At 38.0% G+C, this 19,927-nt stretch overlaps 2 protein-coding genes across 3 annotated transcripts; both read left to right on the top strand.

Moving 5' to 3' along the window:
* The first annotated feature begins 1,308 nt into the window (after positions 1–1,308).
* Positions 1,309–9,398, top strand: LOC135078690 (fatty-acid amide hydrolase 2-like). Of its 2 annotated transcripts, none has more exons than XM_063973233.1 (12): positions 1,309–1,397; positions 3,992–4,245; positions 4,702–4,825; positions 5,084–5,255; positions 5,511–5,635; positions 5,907–5,996; positions 6,265–6,410; positions 6,591–6,673; positions 7,142–7,325; positions 7,601–7,723; positions 7,924–8,061; positions 8,562–9,398. In XM_063973233.1, the coding sequence occupies exons 2-12, from the start codon at positions 4,018–4,020 to the stop codon at positions 8,712–8,714; spliced, it is 1,566 nt and encodes a 521-aa protein (XP_063829303.1). In that variant the 5' UTR covers positions 1,309–1,397; positions 3,992–4,017; the 3' UTR covers positions 8,715–9,398. The 2 variants fall into 2 exon arrangements, with proteins under 2 accessions (XP_063829303.1, XP_063829302.1); XM_063973232.1 differs by lacking the exon at positions 1,309–1,397 and adding an exon at positions 1,423–1,531.
* On the top strand, positions 9,131–12,694 carry LOC135078587 (15-hydroxyprostaglandin dehydrogenase [NAD(+)]-like). Its single transcript, XM_063973117.1, has 6 exons — positions 9,131–9,137; positions 10,108–10,124; positions 10,342–10,578; positions 11,039–11,212; positions 11,750–11,901; positions 12,538–12,694. Exons 1-6 carry the CDS (start codon positions 9,131–9,133, stop codon positions 12,692–12,694), a joined length of 744 nt encoding a protein of 247 aa, XP_063829187.1.
* The last annotated feature ends 7,233 nt before the right edge of the window (positions 12,695–19,927 follow it).

Raw genomic sequence — 19,927 nt, 5'->3', positions numbered from 1 at the left:
AAGTTGCAGCAAACTTTGGATTTGGAGAAAACTTGGAAATTTTTGACTTTGACAGTGATGACATTCAACAGCAAAAAAAAAGTTGTGTCGTGAAACTAAATATTAGTGTTGCCGCTTGATTGTCGACTAACGAAGTCACGCACGTCTCACGATACACTTATCAAAAACTAAGATTTATCAATAAATTAATGTACTAAAATTATTACTACTCATCCAAAAAAAAAAAAACTCCTAAAAACACATAACTAATTATGTACTTATCTAAGTTTCATAATTTTTGAATTTGAATTTTTTGAATTGTCGTTTTTTGAATATTTAAATCTTAAGCGATAGTCGGTATGTCGGACTCCCGAATCAAATTTCATTCCCGTCGACCGTTTGCCACCCCACTTGTGGCAAACGTGACCGATGTAATGTCAAAAGATGGTTTAAAGGCCTTTTTTGTATGAAGGTACAATGGATTCGATTTTCGATTCGATCAAAAATTGCCACTTGTCTAGACCTTATAGTATTACTTTGCTCTATGACAGTCTCTTACCGAACGCCCCAAGAACCAGATGATGATCAGACAAAATATTTTATGATAGGATTATTATTATTACGAGTATATTGTTTCACGCAAGTAGCAGAATAGAAAAAATAAATAGATAGATACATCGTATATTTTATCGATAGTTTGGAAAATATTGAGGTGCAACAACACTACCAATTACCCGGCCGGCGGACATTGAACTTCTTGAACTCTCTTTTCGTCAACAACTTACAATATTTACTTTAATGATCATTGAGAAATACTTTATAGGTCCGCTGTAGGCACGTAGGCAACTTTTAGGTAAGGTTCCACGGGTTAAACAGAAAAACAACTTTCAAATCACTTTCTCGCCTAGAAGTCCTCAAACAAACTATTTTTTATTAGATTTTTAGGAGCAAACCTTATTGTTAACTGCCTGTACCGTATACCTACTTACCTTTAAGCTAGTTTGTGGCTGCAGGTACTTAGGTAAGTTTAAAATTAGTTGCATTGCATAATAACTGCATAATATTTAATTTTACGGAAGTCAACTGCCGGTTACATACGTTGAAAGTTGAACGGCGCCGCCTGGTCAAGCGAAATAATAAAACATTATTAATAAAAAAGTTTGTGAGAGAGTTAATGTTAGGTATAAATAGTACAACCTAAGAACCGTAATTTAGAATGGGACTTTTTGATAAGGGTGGTGTGAAAATCAGTGGCGGATTTACAGTTTTGCCGCCCGTAGGCTAGGGTGGGGTTGGATCTTGGACGATCCGTCCAACTGATACAAAAATAGTCCCTGATTTGCGGTAAAAATTAAATCATCGATAAAAACAAAAATAACTTATCCTTAATGTATCATTCATTAACAATAATTAATCAGGTGAGCAAAACACGAAACGTAAAACGAGTTTAGTATAGTAGCTTGCGTTGACCGGGTTCGGACGCACGCGATAGACTTTATTTTAAGTTACTTAGTGAAAAGTGAATAACTACAGTGAAATATTATTTGGATAGGTAATGTAAAGTTTTATCAGTTTTTTTTTTTCAATTAAAGACAATATTTACATTATAAATATTGTTGTTGTGATACCTATCGCAAAATGTGACCTGCGATCGTCGCCGCCCCAGTCACTTTTTTTTATTTTTCCAAAACCAAACAGTATCTTAATCACACTGATCAAAAGCGTTGGTTTTTCGGTATCAATAAAATCAATAAAAAATGCATGAATTGTTAAAAAAAAGAACAAGATTTTTAAGTCGAATAATAATAAAGTTTTTGGTGAATAAATAAACCGTATTGTGTGCGTCAGTGGACTAGTGGCGGCAGAAGTTCTCTGGGCTCGCGAAGTTCTGGGTTTGATTTCCAGACTGAGACATATCGAGATTGCGAACGACTCGATCGATGCTGGTTCATATTTTGTTGTGTTCCTGACTGCATTAATTGCTAATGATTTTTGGATCTAATTATTAATTAAATCATAGTTTCTGAGAAAAAAATTTGAGACAGGCTCCGAAATAAGACAGAAATGAATAGTAACAAAGGGTTAATAATACCAGGACGTGTAAAAGTGCTTTTTAAAAGCCCATTTGCAAAAATAAAAGAGTTTTATGAGTTTTAATCACAAAGAATTGATGCTACACTGGATGCGGTCTGCAGAAAGGTCAAAGAGTAATCATCATACTTAATTCATACATTACATTATGGCATTCACTTTGACCTGACCAGACCTGACGCTGCATCCACTATCTATACTATACTATCGAATGCGTTTGACGTAAACACACCACTCACACTACGCCCACTGAACACTTCCGTGCATGTAAACATGTTCCTAAATAGGTAGGCACTTATCCAGCTTACTTTACTCAATGATGAATTTAATGTAAGTTTCATTTTTTATTTTATTTCCGGTTGAAACATTGATCAAGTGTTTTTTCATCAACCAAATCAATTCTTTATGGGAGATTTATTTCTGCCAATGTCGAGTGAACTCGAGTGGTACTAGGTATATTTGATTTATTTGTACTTACATTAAACCATGGCTGCTTAATTCTATTGCTTTTCGTGGATTACATATAGATAATAAGTATGACTTACTTAGTACCTGTAGGAGCAGCAGGTTTCATCAATAAGACGCCATCGGGTTCAAAGCGGGTTGGTCAATACCTACGACAAACTCGACATTCGATGCATGCTCTAATGTTTTTATAACAATTATTACTCCACTGCACTTTAAAACACAAAATAACACCAGATTTGTACACAAATCCATTAAAAAAAAAGTGAAAACCATTAAAACAGATCGATCATGCTTTCCGTTCAACTACCCTACACGAAATCCCAGCCCAGCGGTTTTGATTATGGTGGTTGGTTCATAATAATTGGCAATTATCATATCCATGTACCTACATAATACAGAGAACTAAGTTATGTGAAAGATCAATTTTTAGCTTTTCTTAATTTTTTTCCCGAGTAGTCCAGTTTTTCCAGGGCCGTCTTTAACCTACTTGGGGCCCTGGGAACTTAAGGATTAAAGGTTACTTTTAGTTTTTAAACAGACCGATATTATCGTATTTCGAAATATCGATATTTTGCGGTTTATAAATTATAGGTCCCTATCTCTATCCTTCCCTGGGCAAGTGCGTCGCGATCGAGCCCTGCATGGGCACTTGCCCAGAGTGCCCCGTTGAATATCAGTCAATAATTTGGTTTTTGTTTATCATTTATTTAATTTCCATAATTCACACTGTAAAAACATTTCAACCATTGTTGATGCGTGAGGCAAGAACCATTGCATGTGCAACGACTGCAGTGACCAAAAGTTAGATGCCATTTTTAAGGATGTTTGCAAATTAAAATGCTGTTTATCATTGCTAGATGATGAATACATATAGGTTTAATTACACGTCCCAAACATGAGAAAATCGTAACTTAGAGATAATAATCATAATAGGTACTTGGGAGTAAGAGGTGTGGACTGTGGGTGGAAGAAACTCATCATTGAATTAACTTGAACGGATTGATTCCATTAAGTACCTAATATCAATAATTGATTGCTCTATTATTGATATTACTTACTGGGAACGGATTATCCACCAAAATGAAAAACCATGGTTGTACTACAGGTCTATTGATAATTGCCCGAGTGGGGTCATCGACCACAGCCGGTTAGGCCACTCGTTTAAAACTGTTATGCACTAAAGAACATCTTGCAATATTTAACTGCAGTCTTGCAGTTTGCAAGAAGGTGCTAGAATCACTAAGTTGCTCTTATTCCACAAATTGTAGAATTGGAGGCTCTACAACTTACCTACTTACTAACTTAGCCAGCAATTGAACATTTAATAAAGATATCATTGAACACTACTACTACAGTAACAACCTACCTACCAACATTTTTGGTTCTATCTTACTTTTTGCAGCCAGACTTGATCAAACAAACACAGTGATTAAAAGCAACTTGTTTTTCACAGCTTCCAACTTGTCAGAAGGCAGTACCATGTGCCGAGTCATCGTCGTTATCATTCAATTCTTCCGAGGGATAGTCGACCATGTCCTGGAGTTCATATTTGGCCTCTACTGGGACCGACAGAGGGAGCCAGTGCCAGACCTGGGCAGAGACCATGCCTGTCTGACTGAAAGTGCTGTATCCTTGGCGAGGAGAATAAAGAACGGTGAACTGAAGTCTGAAGACCTCGTACGAGCTGCAATTGAGAGGATAAATCAGGTATGTAAAGAGCAAAAGTAAAAGGAAGCCTTATGTAGGAAAAAAGATGCCCACTTAATAATTTAGGCACTTTTCATAATTATGGCGAAATTGCTGTTAGCTTTTCAATTAACTACAAGGCTCATGAATTCCGAAATAAAATATTGAAATCTACACTCAAAAACAAGTCTTGCATCTTATTTGACTTTGAATCGGGTTTTCCTGTTAATAACGCTGCCTGATGACCAATGCACACTGTGCTCATAATTACTACTCAAGTACATGGCGTTTGACACAGCGCGTTCCATTTGCATGAAATGCTCTTCGACGGTGCTTGAAAAAAAAATGCTTTGTGCAGGATCTCAGAACTCTACCTATCCATAACGATGACCGGTCCTGCGCTGCTCGCATCCAGGTTTTTCCCGTGACCTCCACCAGATCGTCAGTCTATTTATTTATTGATTTTATTCTGGTCAGGTGAATCCGATTTTGAACGCGGTGGTAGGCGAGAGGTACGAAGATGCGCTGGCCGAGGCGAGAGAAGTGGATCAACGCATCGCCATGGGCATCACCGATGACTTTTTTGAAAAGCCATTCTTAGGTGAGAAACTACCAGATTTTTTTAGGCAGGGACCCTCGAGAAGAGCTAAAATGTAAGAAAGGTCGGTATGTAGGGACAAACCATTTCTTGGGCGGCAGCTGCTTTAACTTGACTCTCCCGCCCTGGTACGTCCATGTAGAACACTATTATCATTTATAAATAGCAGAACTAATTTTCGAATGTGAAAAAATCCTGAAAAAATCCAAATATAAGACATTGGCCTATCGCTGGATCTAATATACCTTCATACCTTTACAGGCGTGCCCTTCACAACGAAGGAGTCTTCGGCAATCAAGGGCCTGCCGTTAACCTACGGCCTATGGAGCAGACGGAACCAGCGCGCTTCCCAAGACTGCGAAGCGGTGATCAGGATGAGGGCTGCGGGAGCCATCCCTTTGGCCGTCACCAACTTGCCCGAGCTGCTTATTTGGTAAACTCATTGAAACCCAAGACAGCATACCAGACTAAGATACTGTATGATTGTTCCGTAGACGTAGCCAGCGCTTCTTAAGACTGCGAGGAGGGGTTCAGAACTGATAGATCAATCCTTTTGGCAGTCACCAACTTACCCGAGCAAACTTTTGTGGTGTTTGTGTTTAGAAATTGAACAAAACAATACTTACTTACTTACCTAGTTCCGGTCAAGGATATTTTGTATCCTGATAATATTGTTATTTGCTAACAGGAACGAAACACGGAACCCCGTGTACGGGACGACGAATAACCCCCACCACACCGGCCGCTCGCCTGGCGGGTCCAGCGGTGCTGAAGCGGCGCTCATGGCTTCCTACGCCACACCCATCAGCATGAGTAAGTTCCCAAAAGCGGTCAAAAGGTATTTGCAAACGGCATCTAAAACAAAGCTAATTGCACTGTAGTCGGGACCCTCCCTAGTAAGGACCTTAACCGTGTGGGGCCCCTAGCTAGATGGCAACTCAGACTTGTGGTTAAAATCTTGGGGCCCAGGCTCAGGGGCCCTGTATTATTGATACGGCTGTAGCTACACCCCTGAGCAGGCCAGTGGCGGCGTAGCATGGGTTGGCTATTTTTGCGCGTGTATTTTAAAGAAATATTTTTTCAGGTTCCGATGTGGCTGGCTCAACGAGGATACCAGCATTTAACTGCGGTTTGTTTGGCTACCACCCCACAGGAGAATCTACCAATCTAAGAGGTATTATGACTTACTCTCAAGGTGAAGTTTCAAGGTTTCACCACAAAAGTCGAGCGACCGTGGAGTTCGAACCCAAGTTCAAATGTTATGAGATGTTATGATTATTATGTATCTCATACACGTTTCCCAGATACTTCCGACGGCTTCTATCGTCACAGAATAAATTTTAATAAGAGTAGGTAGGTAGTTAGTACCTACTTCGTAATTTATTTACACGCACGTTTTTTGCTTGTTGTCGAGCATGTTGTTTACGTTTGTTTTGTCGCAGGATTGTTCGACAGAACCGGATACGAGCCCACGATGTTTTGCCTCGGTTTCATCTCGAAGCACGTGGAGGACCTGGCGCCTTTGACGAGGATCGTGGCTGGGGACAAGCAGAAGATTCTGAACCTTGACCGACAAACTAATTTGAAGGTACGATTTACCTACATCAGGTTTATAAAGACTTCACATGGACCATTAGCCATTACTTAATTTACTTACGGACCGAAAATTTTTTTTTCTGTCTATTAGTATGCTTTTGAGACTGTCTTTTTGGATATTTTAGGCTTAACTTATTGACCTATTTTTTTAACCTTACTACCTTGCTTTCAGGATGTAAAGATATTCTACACCGAATCCTTCGGGGACTGGTGGATGAGTCCCATAAGATCCGACTTGAGAAATAGCATGAATGAGTAAGTTATTTTTATTAAATTAACGCTACCTACACACATCAATCAGCTTTTCTTTATTCTGTGCGTCCTCACTCGATCTCCCTGCAGTCAACCTATTTCCAGACTAAGTTCGCAGTGATGACATGACAAACAGGGGCGTAGCTACAGCCGTATCAATGATACAGGGGCCCCCAGAGTCGGATGAACCATTAGACAGAGCAGGCCTAGGGGCCCTAGCTTTTTTAAAGAAGCTTACCAGGGTCCGCTACCGATGGAGATCCCATCTGCTCAAAAAATATACCAATTTTTCAATTACCTTTACTTAATAATATGAAAAGGGCCCATTGATCCTCAATGGCCTTTTTTAGTTGAAAGGGCCCATAACGAATCTTGATGGCCATCTAAGAAACGCTACGCGCACTATCGATGACAAAGAATAAATCAATAATCTTAACAAAGTATCTCTACATCTTTTTCCGTTTGTTTCAGCGTTATTTTGAACATGGAGAAGAAATGGCCGACTCAAAACAGCCCCAAGCCGTTCTACCACGAGGGCTTCAATTTCGCCACCAAACTGTGGCAATACTGGATGGAGAAGGAGCCAGAAGACTACTTCAGCCTTTACAACAATGGAAACGGCAAACCGTTTATTCTTTTTGAGTTAATCAAAAAGGTAAGTCTTTAGGATTTGGACCTCCTTTAGCTGGAACGGTTTCGTCTCGTCAAGAGCTCAAAGAAGTTTTTCGGTTCGGAAATATTATGAAGTTATTAGGATAGAGCCTGTTATAGGTAGGCCTACTTGACAAAGAATTTGATCCATTCCAAGTTAACATCATCATTTATCAGATCAGATCTTTAGTCTTCACTGCTGGCTGGAGGACGACCGTCTCTAACTTGGTCTAGTTATATTTTAAGTTTAAGTTTTGAGAATTTTTTTTTCATCCGCAGGTCACCGGATTCAGCAGACACACCCTGAATCTGATAATTCGTCTAGCGGCTCTTCGCTTCTCGCCTTCCATCAACTCGGAGTGGGCTGAGAAGCTAACCAGAGATTTGAAGAATCACGTCTGCGTAAGTCCTACTTAGTAGTTATTGAGGGAGGGTAATTTTACGTCAATTGAGAGTAGTTTAGATTAGTTAGTTAGCAACACTGAAAACACAACAGTGGGTACGGTGGGAGTGCAACAATATTTTTTGAGGGCTGGATTCGCACCTTGGTTGCTGTGCGGTGCATAACAGTCACTATTAATTCTTTTTAATCGTTATTTTAGGATACACTAGGAGACAATGGTGTACTGCTGCTGCCCAGTGGGCCAATTCCTTGCCCGTACCACTACATACCCTACACAGGCCCATACAACTTCGGCTACTGGGCTATTGTCAACGTGCTCAAGTGTCCAGCGGTACAGGTAAGTGACTCATCACTCATCATCAGACAAAAAAATAGGATACCTACCTACCTAGTTGACGTCAGGGTATACCTAGATAGTCTGCGTCAACAGTTACCTACTGACATTCTTTTAAGCTAAAAACATTGATACCGAGATATAATACGAGTTTTTAGTATTATGTAGGTAGGTACTTAAAAATATGTAGAATTATCTATAAACCACGTGAAGGTTAAGGTTAAGCGTAGTAAATCATAATAAAAAAATCAACGGAATCAGTTGGCTGACAACAACTTTTTCACAGAGGTCCCTAGTAAAAGTTATTTTCGTTCTTTTGGTAACTCTATTAAGTACTTAGTAATCAATCGAGAATCTAAATGAATCTACCTAATACACCTACCTATAGATAAAGTCGCCCAAAATACCAAACTGCAATTTTCGATGCAAAACCGCTCTTATCGCAACTAAATAATAACTAAGTATGCTACTATTGCCTCATTTGCCCATATTATCTTCCACAGGTACCCCTGGGCACAAACAGCAAAGGTCTCCCTCTAGGAATCCAGGTGATGGCCGCGCCAGGCAACGATGCGTTATGCTTGGCCGTGGCCAAGTACTTGGAGCAGGAGTATGGTGGAGCCATCATGGCGTGTAAGGCCAAGGGTAGACTGTAGACTGACATGAAGAGCATAACGCACTGAGGCGGTAAGCGAGCTGCGACTTGAGGAAGCAACTGCACAATCAGTAAAAAAAAATCCCATCTTCGTACCCACTAACTACTGCACTCCTGTGCTGTGGATGGTGTCGTCTGTTCATGGGTATATGCAGTATGCACTGCCACGCCTCTGCGTCCCGTTTCTGTGGCATGATGCAAATTTAAATTGCCGCCTGTGTGTTTTGTGCTTAACACTTACTTAGCCCACATAAGACATAATAGGTAATTAGACTTGATTAGTAGTGGCCCGTGACTTCTATTACTCGACAGGTTGTGCTGAACTAAGATATTGCGTTAAGAATACACTTAGTTATTATAAAAGCATATGATTATATTATCTACATAATATACCTAACCCATGTTTTGTAAGATACGATGATAGGTATGTCACCCTGTAACCTTTTCTAAGATTTATTCATGTTGTTAGATAGGTAAGTAGTCATAATTTATGACTAAGTACCTACCTACATTTAATAAAAAATAAAAAGTAATTTATTTTTGGATAACTACCTACTTAATACTTACTGAACTTGTTATTATTGTACTCTAAATAATTTACCAATGTTACTTTTAATCTTATTTTATTTATTTCATACTTGTTTAATAGATGTACCTATATTCAATAAAGTTACGTTTTATTATACTTCAGTCTTGTAATCTTTATTCTTTATCCCTTAGCAATCAGGGCATCTAAAAAACCTACTCTGCCCAAGTTATTATTTAATCCGTCCCTGGGGGCCCTGTAGCCTAGGGGCCCCGTATCATTGATACGGCTGATACACCTCTGTCTCATGGGTATTTTGATAGTATCAAAATTGAGAATTTGAGATAATGCTCTGGAAATAAAAGATAACTTAAAAATATATTTTTATCAAAAAATGATATTTGACATTCTGTTATGTAATGTTACGTTATCTTTATCTAAAATAAATAACGATAAGATTTGTATAAATTATAACAGATAGGCTTTTTCTAATTCAGTCAAGTGCAAACATTGTAGAGATTGCTGGCCTTTGTGATATAGAAGGGAAAACGATTTTGATAACTGGGGGAGCTTCGGGCCTAGGCGCCGCGTATGCTGAAGTTTTCCTGGAGTCAGGAGCACTTGTATGTAAACATCTTTACTAACTTACCTTTAAATAAATAAATAAAAAAATGTTTAATACACCCCACTTATTAAGTAAAAATATCTGTAAAAAATAGGGATCAGTACAAGTCACTAAAATGTAAAGGCTTATAGGTAGGTACTACCTTCTATAAACAAGCAGACATAGGTGCAGTGAAAGTTTAAAAAATCGGAATCCTGAATAATGGACTCTTCTTTCTTTTACAAGCCATAACCGTGAATCCAGGTGTATTAATTGACAAGGTAAAGAGTAAAACTTGATCTAATATAATGTAAAATAATTAAAAGCGTTCAAATTTGAGTAAATTACCGAAGGTCTTACTTGAATGTAGCGTACAAAAGTATACACTTAAGGATTAGAGTTTCTTATTATAGGGACTGTTTCATTTTGTACCTACTAGGCTACTCGTATTATAATTGTAATGATTTATTAAATAAGTAAAATAAAATTCACTTACAGAAACTGGCCATATTGGACATCGATGAACCCACAGGAAAAGCAACTGCGGAACGGCTGAACCGCACTTATTTGGACAAAGTTTTGTTTGTAAAATGTGACGTCAGCAAAGAAGAAGACATAGAAGCCGCTTTCAAGGAGGTCGTGGAGAAGTTTGGAAACATAGATGTCCTGGTCAATAATGCAGGCGTTATGAGCGACGCGCCTCACATGTGGAGGAAATCTTGTGATATCAACTGGGTGAGATTGGGATTGTAGAACTTTATAGTGTCTTTCCACATCGGGAGATGGTAGCGGCCAGCATCCAGCGCCTTTCCTACTAGCCTGCTACATTTATAGGGCCGTCTTTAATTTACTAGGGGACCTGGGCACTTAACATCTGGAAAAAGGTCTTTTGAGCAGACGGGGGCTCCCTCTGTCGCTGGGCACATGTCCAAAGTGCCCAGTGAGAAAGAGGGGCCTGTACCTTTATGAGATCAGTCAACGTGGTGTGTGAACGTCCATCTGACCAATTTTAGTGATAAATCCTGGGAGTTTTTCAGTTTTTTGTAAACCAGTAAAATTTATGGCCAAAGCAAGAATAGAAAGGAAACGAAAGGAAAAGATTTCTCTTGCAGAGGCCAAACCAGATTAATCTGGAAAAAACTATTAATTTTATTTCATTACTTAATTATGTGATTATGTGTATTGGATGTTCCAGCAAGGCACGGTCTCCTTCACCCTCAAAGCGCTGGCCCACATGAGGAAGGACGAGGGAGGCAAAGGAGGAACCATTATTAACATTGCGTCCGCAGCTTCTTTCGAGAAGGTCCACATAATTCCAATCTACTGTGGCTCTAAGGCTGCTGTGCTCCACTTTACTCGCACTATTGCTGTAAGTTGTTTTATTTTTAACTAATCAAAAGCCTCAATCTTTGCTTGAAATTAAAGAGAGTTAGATATAGATCTAATAAGCTTCCTTCTGTGTTTAACCCTGGTATTAGTAGCGCTAAATTTAGGTTACCTAAGTAGTATACCTCAGTCAGTTGGGCGTATGTCAGTCAGTTATTTTATCGTTAGATTATCATCAATACAATAACCACACGATAACTCAACCATTCGCCAAAATTATCTTCAAGTGGCCTAAAAGCTACATAAGCATGGCTATAAAAATGACATAAAATTATCTACTACATAAATGTTCCGATAATTCAATAAAAGATAACAATAATGGCAAATCCTTAAAAAAACAGAATAACTGCAAAATGCTATTATTAGATGATTATAAAATTGGTTCAAAATACAACTTATTGCTGCTATTATTTGCAGAAAAAACATTTCAAGAATTCTTTTTAAACTAAGCTTCATTGCAAAAAAAGGAAGGAAATTATTATTAATTTCCGCAATAATTAAGTTTCTCAATTCTTAACAGAACCAACCAGATTTCGTCGAAATAACTGGCATCAGGATCCTAGTGATCGGCTTCGGGCCTACAGCAACGCCCTTGATGGCAGACGTCAAGAACAAAGTGTACGAGGCAAAACTTGGCAAACCATACGAGGGGGTGGAGGTTCCGTGTCAAAAGTAAGTTTGGGAAAAAAAAAAAATTAGTCTTCTATTTTATGCGAAGGGTGTGTGACTGTATCAAGATTTTTTGGGGGGCCCTCAATTAAAATTTGCAAACAGGGCATACTTTGCAAACGGGGCCCCCTTCGTAGGTACCTTATCCTTGTGGAGCCCCTAGGCAGTTGCTTAATCTGCCAAATGGCTAATCCATCCCTAGGCTCCTTTGGCCCGGGGGGCCCCGTATCATTGATACGGTGGTGGCTACGTCCCTGCTTTTATACTTTAGCGATTTTTAGAGGACCTTTACGTTCTTTACGTGAGAAGTAGAATAAAAATATACATACAAATAATATATTATATACATATTTTATGTATTTTGTAATACAGATAGGAGCTATTGAAACGTCTAGATAACATTAAATATATCAACTACCTACCTTCCTAACTTTCTGACTGTGGAGTTATCGTAAGGAAGGATTGCTATTAAACTTTATGTAGGCGTTGTTTTGAATTTGTACAACGCGTTCAAAGAATTCATATTTATTAGAAAAATCGCTAAATAGCCACACAAGCTCGACAAAAAAGATTACGAACTTTGTTTACACAAAATAATTTAAAAGATAATTAATTTAGCAACGTTTTATCTTGTTTCAGGGTTGAATCAGCAGTAAATGCATTTTTCAAGATGTTCAAAGAAGGGGAAAACGGAAGCGTTTGGATGTCAGTGAAAGATAAACCTGTGAAGAACTTCACACCCTATATGGAAAAGTTTCTAGAGGATTATATGCAAATATTGTATAATGACGAATAAATTATTCTATTATGAAACAGCAAATAAAACTTCGTTAAATTAAATAATTTTACCTCGCTCCCCTACGCCTACGTACTACCTATGTATGTGGTTGTTTTATTTTCTACTAGCTGATTCGGCAAACTCCGTACTGCCTGAGTTCTTCAGAAGTAATATAAAAGATTTTAGTCAAGATCATGTAGATTAGTTTAGATGAAGCTTTAACTGTAAGCAAGGATGTCTATAATTCACTTATAATTTTAAGTTATTACTTATAGCAGGCCTCCGTCACTCGCCTATGCCGGCCGAGATAATTACCTACAGCGCGCGACAACTTCAAGTTGCAAATCAGTCAGGACCGCCACGCGCCTGTGAGCACACGCGTATTTCTATACACGCTCGGTCGATCATCGTCACAATCAAGGTTTATTGTTCCAACAGCACTGTTATCCTTATTTAATGTAAAATCGTAGTATTTAGGAATAATAATTAACTGTACTAATTTGAATAATTAAAAAAAACTACACTTTTTAAATAATTTTGAAATACTTATGACAAAAAACTGTAGCAAAAAAATTATTTTAGCTAATATAAACATTAACTTACTTCACCGTGTCTATTTTCCGACACTACACCTTTTAAAACTATTTGTCCAATTTCGAATTATTGCAACACTGAAGTTTATTAATAGAACTGTTTTGCATTACAACAAAACAGTTATTATGTGTAGAATAAAACACAGCGTTCTGTTGAGAGAGCTGTCTATGATCTTTGCCTAAATTTAGTCTATGGTATAAGAAAACTTACCAATTGTCTCTGCTTTATCATCTAGTTTACCTTCTTCATACACCAGCTGGCACCACTTTCTATGGAAATTGGTGATCTGTCAACTTGACATTTCATAGTCGTCCAACACCAGCAAGCACTTGCTGGAACGCTGTGTTTTATTCTACACATAATAACTGTTTTGTTGTAATGCAAAACAGTTCTATTATGTGCCTTAATAAAACACAGCGTTCTGTTGAGACCTGTTTGTTATCTGCTGGTGTCAAGCACAAACGCTATGTGATATAAAATGTATTAAGAATGAAAGAATATAAAGAAGTTTAATATCACAATACAAAATAATACATTAAACAACTTATTGTACTCTCTGAGAAGCAGACGAACCAATAAGAAACTTATTAAACAAGTAACCAGTCTTTAGGCTAAATAACTCAAATTATTTAGGACATCTCCTTGAGATCAACATTATGTCATTAACTTCTTATCAACCAATAAAATCATTCTGGTACTTATGGTAGGTTAATAGTAAGATCTCCCCATCTGAAAATATAAATATGTATAAACATAAACATGTTTTCATCTTGAACAATTAAAACATTACTAAAAACTTGTTATGAATAACATAACATTAAACAATTAACTATTAATAACATGCTTGTAAAATTATAAACTCATAAATACAAGATGTTATTGTTCCTTCGTAGGTCTCTGCAGTAATATTTCATAAAGGTATACATACCCCCACCTCCAATTAAATATTGGGGGTCTTATCAACTACTCTCTTGTCCAGCCAGTATCTGGATGTTACTGCAGACCAAACACTTCATGGAGAAGCAAATATTCACTGCACTTCTTGGAGAAGTAATTATTCACTAAAAATGATCTTAATCCAATTTGTAATATTTGACCTGGAAAACAGGCGTTATCATATTGTTTATGGAAATAAACAAATTTCACACATAACTCTGGGGTCTCCATTAAAATGAAGTCTTTATCAGTTCACTAATATGAAACTACAGGACATAATTATGCGTCCATCTGGGTGCTTAGCAGTCAGAGACAGTCTGTAGGTGGTTGAATCAGATTCAGATCCAAATATCAGCCAAAATGCTGACGTCATGTCTATAGCGGGGAGGTTCTGGGCCCCCCCCCGAAAAACAACCCTAGATACGCCAATGTCACAATGTGATCATATTCTGATACTTCAAAAAAGTAATCCTGTAATGTGTCCAAAGGAATGAGATCATGGATTCTTCGATCTGAAGCAAGAAGAAGAATGAGAGCTGTTTATCAAGTAAAATTCAATGCTAGAAGAAAGTCCAGCAGCCGGCAACCAGTCAAATTAATTCCAGTAATTTAATACTAAAGACCGGTGATCTCGGTGTACTTGGCCTTGCAAGTGAAATGGCCTTAAGGAACTGATGTACAAAAGGTAAAGGTAGATACAACTGACCTAAGTATCAGTTTTGTACTGCAAGTTTTTGCTGTAAAAACAGCTTGGCTAACAGCAGCGCTATAGTAACGGCGTAAAACATCTTTCATCTTCGAATCGGTAACCCAAAAATCCTGGGGGGCACCAGACCAGACCATTCTGGGGTGCCATAGCCCCCGGGGGGGCGGATATATATGGGGGGTACGGACCGCCCCGCGCGCCAAGCCACGCTACGCCGCCACTGGCTACCACATCACTACCAGTTGGTAACTTGTGGTCAATGCTGTGAGATTGACCCACATAATGCATCTTATGATTGCTCCTTCCACCACCAATTTTAAATTTTGGAGAGATAACTTATCTACTTGTTGTAGACTAGGGTCTCTAACAGATACTTTATTAGCACTGGGGCCGATGTTATTAGAATGTATGTTCCGTCTGCCATTCAAGTATGGTAACGTCTGTAGCTGGGAGGTGAAAACACTCATCCAGCTGATAATCCCAGAGACGGCTGAAGGGCGTCATAAAGAATCAGAGTTCTGATCTATTTGCCTTAATGTGGTACAAAAGATGGATAATACTATTTATTAGCTAATTTTCAATTATAATTTTACTTGTTTATTTAAGGAACACAAACAGTATAATTTTATTTAATATTTAACATCCATCTTTTGAGTCCAGTGTAACATAGTTAATACTACTGCCGTGGCCCTGGAAGCCAATAAGTCTATTTTGGGACACCCCTACATAATGAATATAGCCTCTGTGGCCGGGGGTACTAATGGATTCTAACTGGAACAAACAAGTCTCTGTCTGCGACTCCCCATACACTGAGTATGGCCTCCGCGGCCTGGGGTACTAATATATTCTAAATGGAAGCAAACAAGTCTCTGTCTGGGACTCCCCATACACTGAGTATGGCCTCCGCGGCCTGGGGTACTAATAGATTCCACCTGGGTACTACTCGACCCTTTGATGTTACAGGTGGTCTGGGATACCGTGCCTATGGCCCGGTCTGCAATCCCATCTCCTGGTAGATAACAAGCCGACAGCGTCATGTCGAGCTGTTCGGTCAAGTTCATGAGCTTGGTGGTCAATTTGAGGAGGGCCCGTGATCGAGTACCTCCTTCGTTTCTGACTGTGTCTGTGTCAGAATGTGACCTTCAGGAGCTTGGTGGTCAATTTGAGGAGGGCCCGTGATCGAGTACCTCCTTCGTTTCTGACTGTGTCTGTGTCAGAATGTGACCTTCAGGAGCTTGGTGGTTAATTTGAGGAGGGCCCGTGATCGAGTACCTCCTTGTATCAGGATGTGAACTTCATTCAATCGATCCTGATGACTTAATGCTACATCTCCATCGCATTGGAGTGTCATCATCACTAGTAAAAATATATATGTATTTTTCAAAAGTAAATGCCAACATTACATTTTAGGTGTGCGTTGTAACACTGACCTGTAAAATTTTTGTAAAGTACTGTCTATTTTCTTTCTCTGACCTTTAATCTACTGTTATAATAAAATTTTCGAAAAAAAATAATTAGCAACCCTAGTTGAACGCCCCACTACGCATCCGCTGCGTCTGTGGACTTGGAAGTCTGTGACTTCTTTTCGCCGCAACGGCTTTGAACTAAAGTCTATGGCGTCTATACCTCTTAAAATCCTCTCAGAAACAGCTGCATACTATTGTGTATTTAGTTGACATTGACAGTTTATAATATTGTAACTAATTGTGGGTATACAAATAATAAATCAGTTATGCTTTGACTTGAGTTGATGTTGTATCTTTTACATACCATACCTATTGCTTGAAGAGAGACGTCCTCCGGGGACAGTCAATGTTGCAGTTGGCAAATGTATAAATCTTTTTCTTTTTTTTTTTTTAAATAAAGTCCCAAGTTTTTGAGCTTGTCTTAGTGCACAAATAAGATCCCAGTCCTTTAAGATATTTAGAGACATTATTCTGCCATGATGTTTCTGAGAGTATTCCAGGCTTGGGAATTTAGGATATTTGTGTTGGCTCTATTTACTTGCGATTGACATGCAAAAAAAAATAAGGTTTCTGAAAGTCTCAGTGTCTATGAGACATGAGCGATTAAGACAGATCTGTTCTGATGACCCAATAGAATAAATTATATTTTCGGTATATTATTACTCAAATGCCACTGGCACGAGGAGTTTCCGCAACTCCACTTGACACCGCTGAGAAAAATCTGCAGTGCCGAAGACAAAATAAATGGCAGGGCTTCAGTTGTAAGATTCCTTGGAGGAAACGCCTGTGAGTCTCTGCTCTGGCAGATGAAAGTAAGTGTTCTGAGAGTTGACCTTCACTAACCGGTCGTGCATTGTGATCCTGAAGAAGATCTACATACTATTACAGAAACTAGATAAAAATGTCTTATCGCAACATGAGCATAAAGCCCATCTTTGAAAAGAAACATTGTTTCTATTAACTTCTTATCTTGAACTCTTTTGAGAATTTTTAAGTAGGTATACTCGCATATTGTTTAATTTAAATATGATAAGGTGTTCAACCAGATCTGTGACCCACCCATGACTAGGTTGGGGGAGCCTTTTGTAATGTTGTACGAAGGTTAATATTAGCAATTACCTTAAACAGTGCTCGCGTTCATTAAAAAGATTCCGCTCTTTTTTCCACTAAGAATTGCATTGTGGTTTCAGGGTTCTTGGATTATCAAGCCAGAACCAAACATTACAAAATAAAATTTTTGAAATAAATGATTAACATCTAAATTTAAGAGGCCTTTTAAGCCCAATCTAAAATAATTTTACTTATTTATGAATAGAATGGTAGTAACAATTGCATCATTCAAACAGAATGTTCAACTAGCTGCCTTTAACCCGCTATAAGGTAGCCAAAATGCTGCAATTTATCTCATTAATAATTCGCTCAGTCAGCAGGAAAAGGAAAAGTAATATTCTATCTTCCTTATGATTGATCTTAACTTCACTTTACGATAACGAAGTAACTGAAATCGTTCTTTAGAGGAACTGAATACTACTTTGCAAGCTATTACCATCTAGTAGGCTTGATGTAGAAGGTAAGTGGTGCGCAACAAAGTTGGAAATAACATTCATCTGAGTCGTCAAAGTTTCGACCGAGTTTCTTACGAGTGGGGTTAACACTTACATGGCCTCCGTCGCCTATTTGGAGGTGGTGAAGCAAACATTTCCATTTCCGAGGATGATGAGGATGAATCTGAAAAAGACGACTCGGATTTCGAGCTTTTCCTTCAGCCGGGCCGACAGAAGTCAACCTTTCACCGTCACCAGTCTTTACCCTTACACTCTGCATCACTTATATTTCCTATTTGCACATTTTAACTGTGTTTTATTCTTATTTTATACTTAAAAAACAAGAAGATAAAAATTTTTGCTGTGTAGGCGGCAAAAATCACAAACGCTATGAAATGTCAAGTTGACAGATCACCAATTTCCATAGAAAGTGGTGCCAGCTGGTGTATGAAGAAGGTAAACTAGATGATAAAGCAGAGACAATTGGTAAGTTTTCTTATACCATAGACTAAATTTAGGCAAAGATCATAGACAGCTCTCTCAACAGAACGCTGTGTTTTATTAAGGCACATAATAGGTACTTTAGAGATGGTACGATTATACAAACACCACTAGATTAAAGATTACCAATCGTAAATACAATAAATGCTTCTTAAAATTAAGTTATTATTTATTTTACTTTGCTTATACAACCCTGACGCTTGAGCTGCGAGGTAGATTAATTCTGAACACAAAAAATTTGCGCTCTTGTGAGCGTAGTAGTAAGGTGCGATTTCGAATGCACCATGTGCGTTGAATATTTTGCATTATTATTATTACCGTTAAAATGTCGGCATCTGATCCTACACAAAGGAGTGCAATTTCTGTTGCTACTATTATGTATTCTGTGCTTATAGCCTGACCAGGAACATAAAAACCCTGGCATGGAGGCGCGTCAATTGCATTTGATAGTGCAACACTGAGTAGTGAGTACAGTCGTACCTGTGTTAAATTAATAGGCTAACTTTATGTATCAGGATTCAGGATTACGGGCTAATTAGATATTTTCATAAATTAACGAAAAAATATTATTATAGGTAACCTGGTTTAAATAAATTAAATGAAACCGTCAATCGAGTTCGTAGGATTTATTTTATTATTTATCAATAATCAAATTCAGAACTTGAATATTCAACTGCAATGTCTTCTCATGAACGCTTCAAACTCGGTACTTCTTTCCCAATTCCATAAAATTCAACACTTAGAAAGTGATAAAAAACTTTAAAATAGGTAGTTGAAACAAACCACAGCTAATTTTCATAGTGGACTGTACTATACGATAAACATGTCAGTCAATTTGACAACCTTTGTCGAAAACATTATTCATCAATGAAAATATTGTCCGAACCCTTAGTATTTCTCTTCGACAAATACTTTAACACATTGTGAACCACTTTTCTTTCACGACTATAAAAAGATTTTAGCAATTTAATTCACAAAATCAATTGCGCACATTTAAAATAAAGTTTGTTTATACTTTGACAGCAATAGACTGACATGCAAGGTGACATGACAATGAAGTTTTCAGTTGCTGTTGCCATTAAAAGAAATTAGTACCATTAGTTTTCCGCAACATGGCGAGGGTTTTTATGTTCCTGGTCAGGCTATACTTTTAAAAGTTTTTTTTGTTCAAATTATAAAAACCGTGCTATGGTGCACGGTGTGGTTAATATCTTTTCGTTATACAATCTACCTAAGAATATTGTTTTGTTTTACTAAGAATTTTACATAACATCAATAATATAATGAATAATAATAAAATTCAATTTTATTGAGATTTTAGTTTGTACAAAAAATTAAAGTTTTCCTGAACGCATATAATTTAGCTCCCAGAGCCCATGCATGTGAAACTGAGTAAGTGACCAATGACTATGAGGTAAGGAGGCGTGGTCAATCTATTCATTGGCCAAAACTGAGTTTTGTATTAGAGACGCTGCGCTGTATAATCTGACCTTGAATGACATTG

Source organism: Ostrinia nubilalis, chromosome 15, assembly GCF_963855985.1.
Source record: "Ostrinia nubilalis chromosome 15, ilOstNubi1.1, whole genome shotgun sequence".
NCBI lineage: Eukaryota > Metazoa > Arthropoda > Insecta > Lepidoptera > Crambidae > Ostrinia > Ostrinia nubilalis.
The sequence above is the reverse complement of the archived record's forward strand: the minus strand, read 5'-3'. Positions and strand labels throughout refer to the sequence as shown.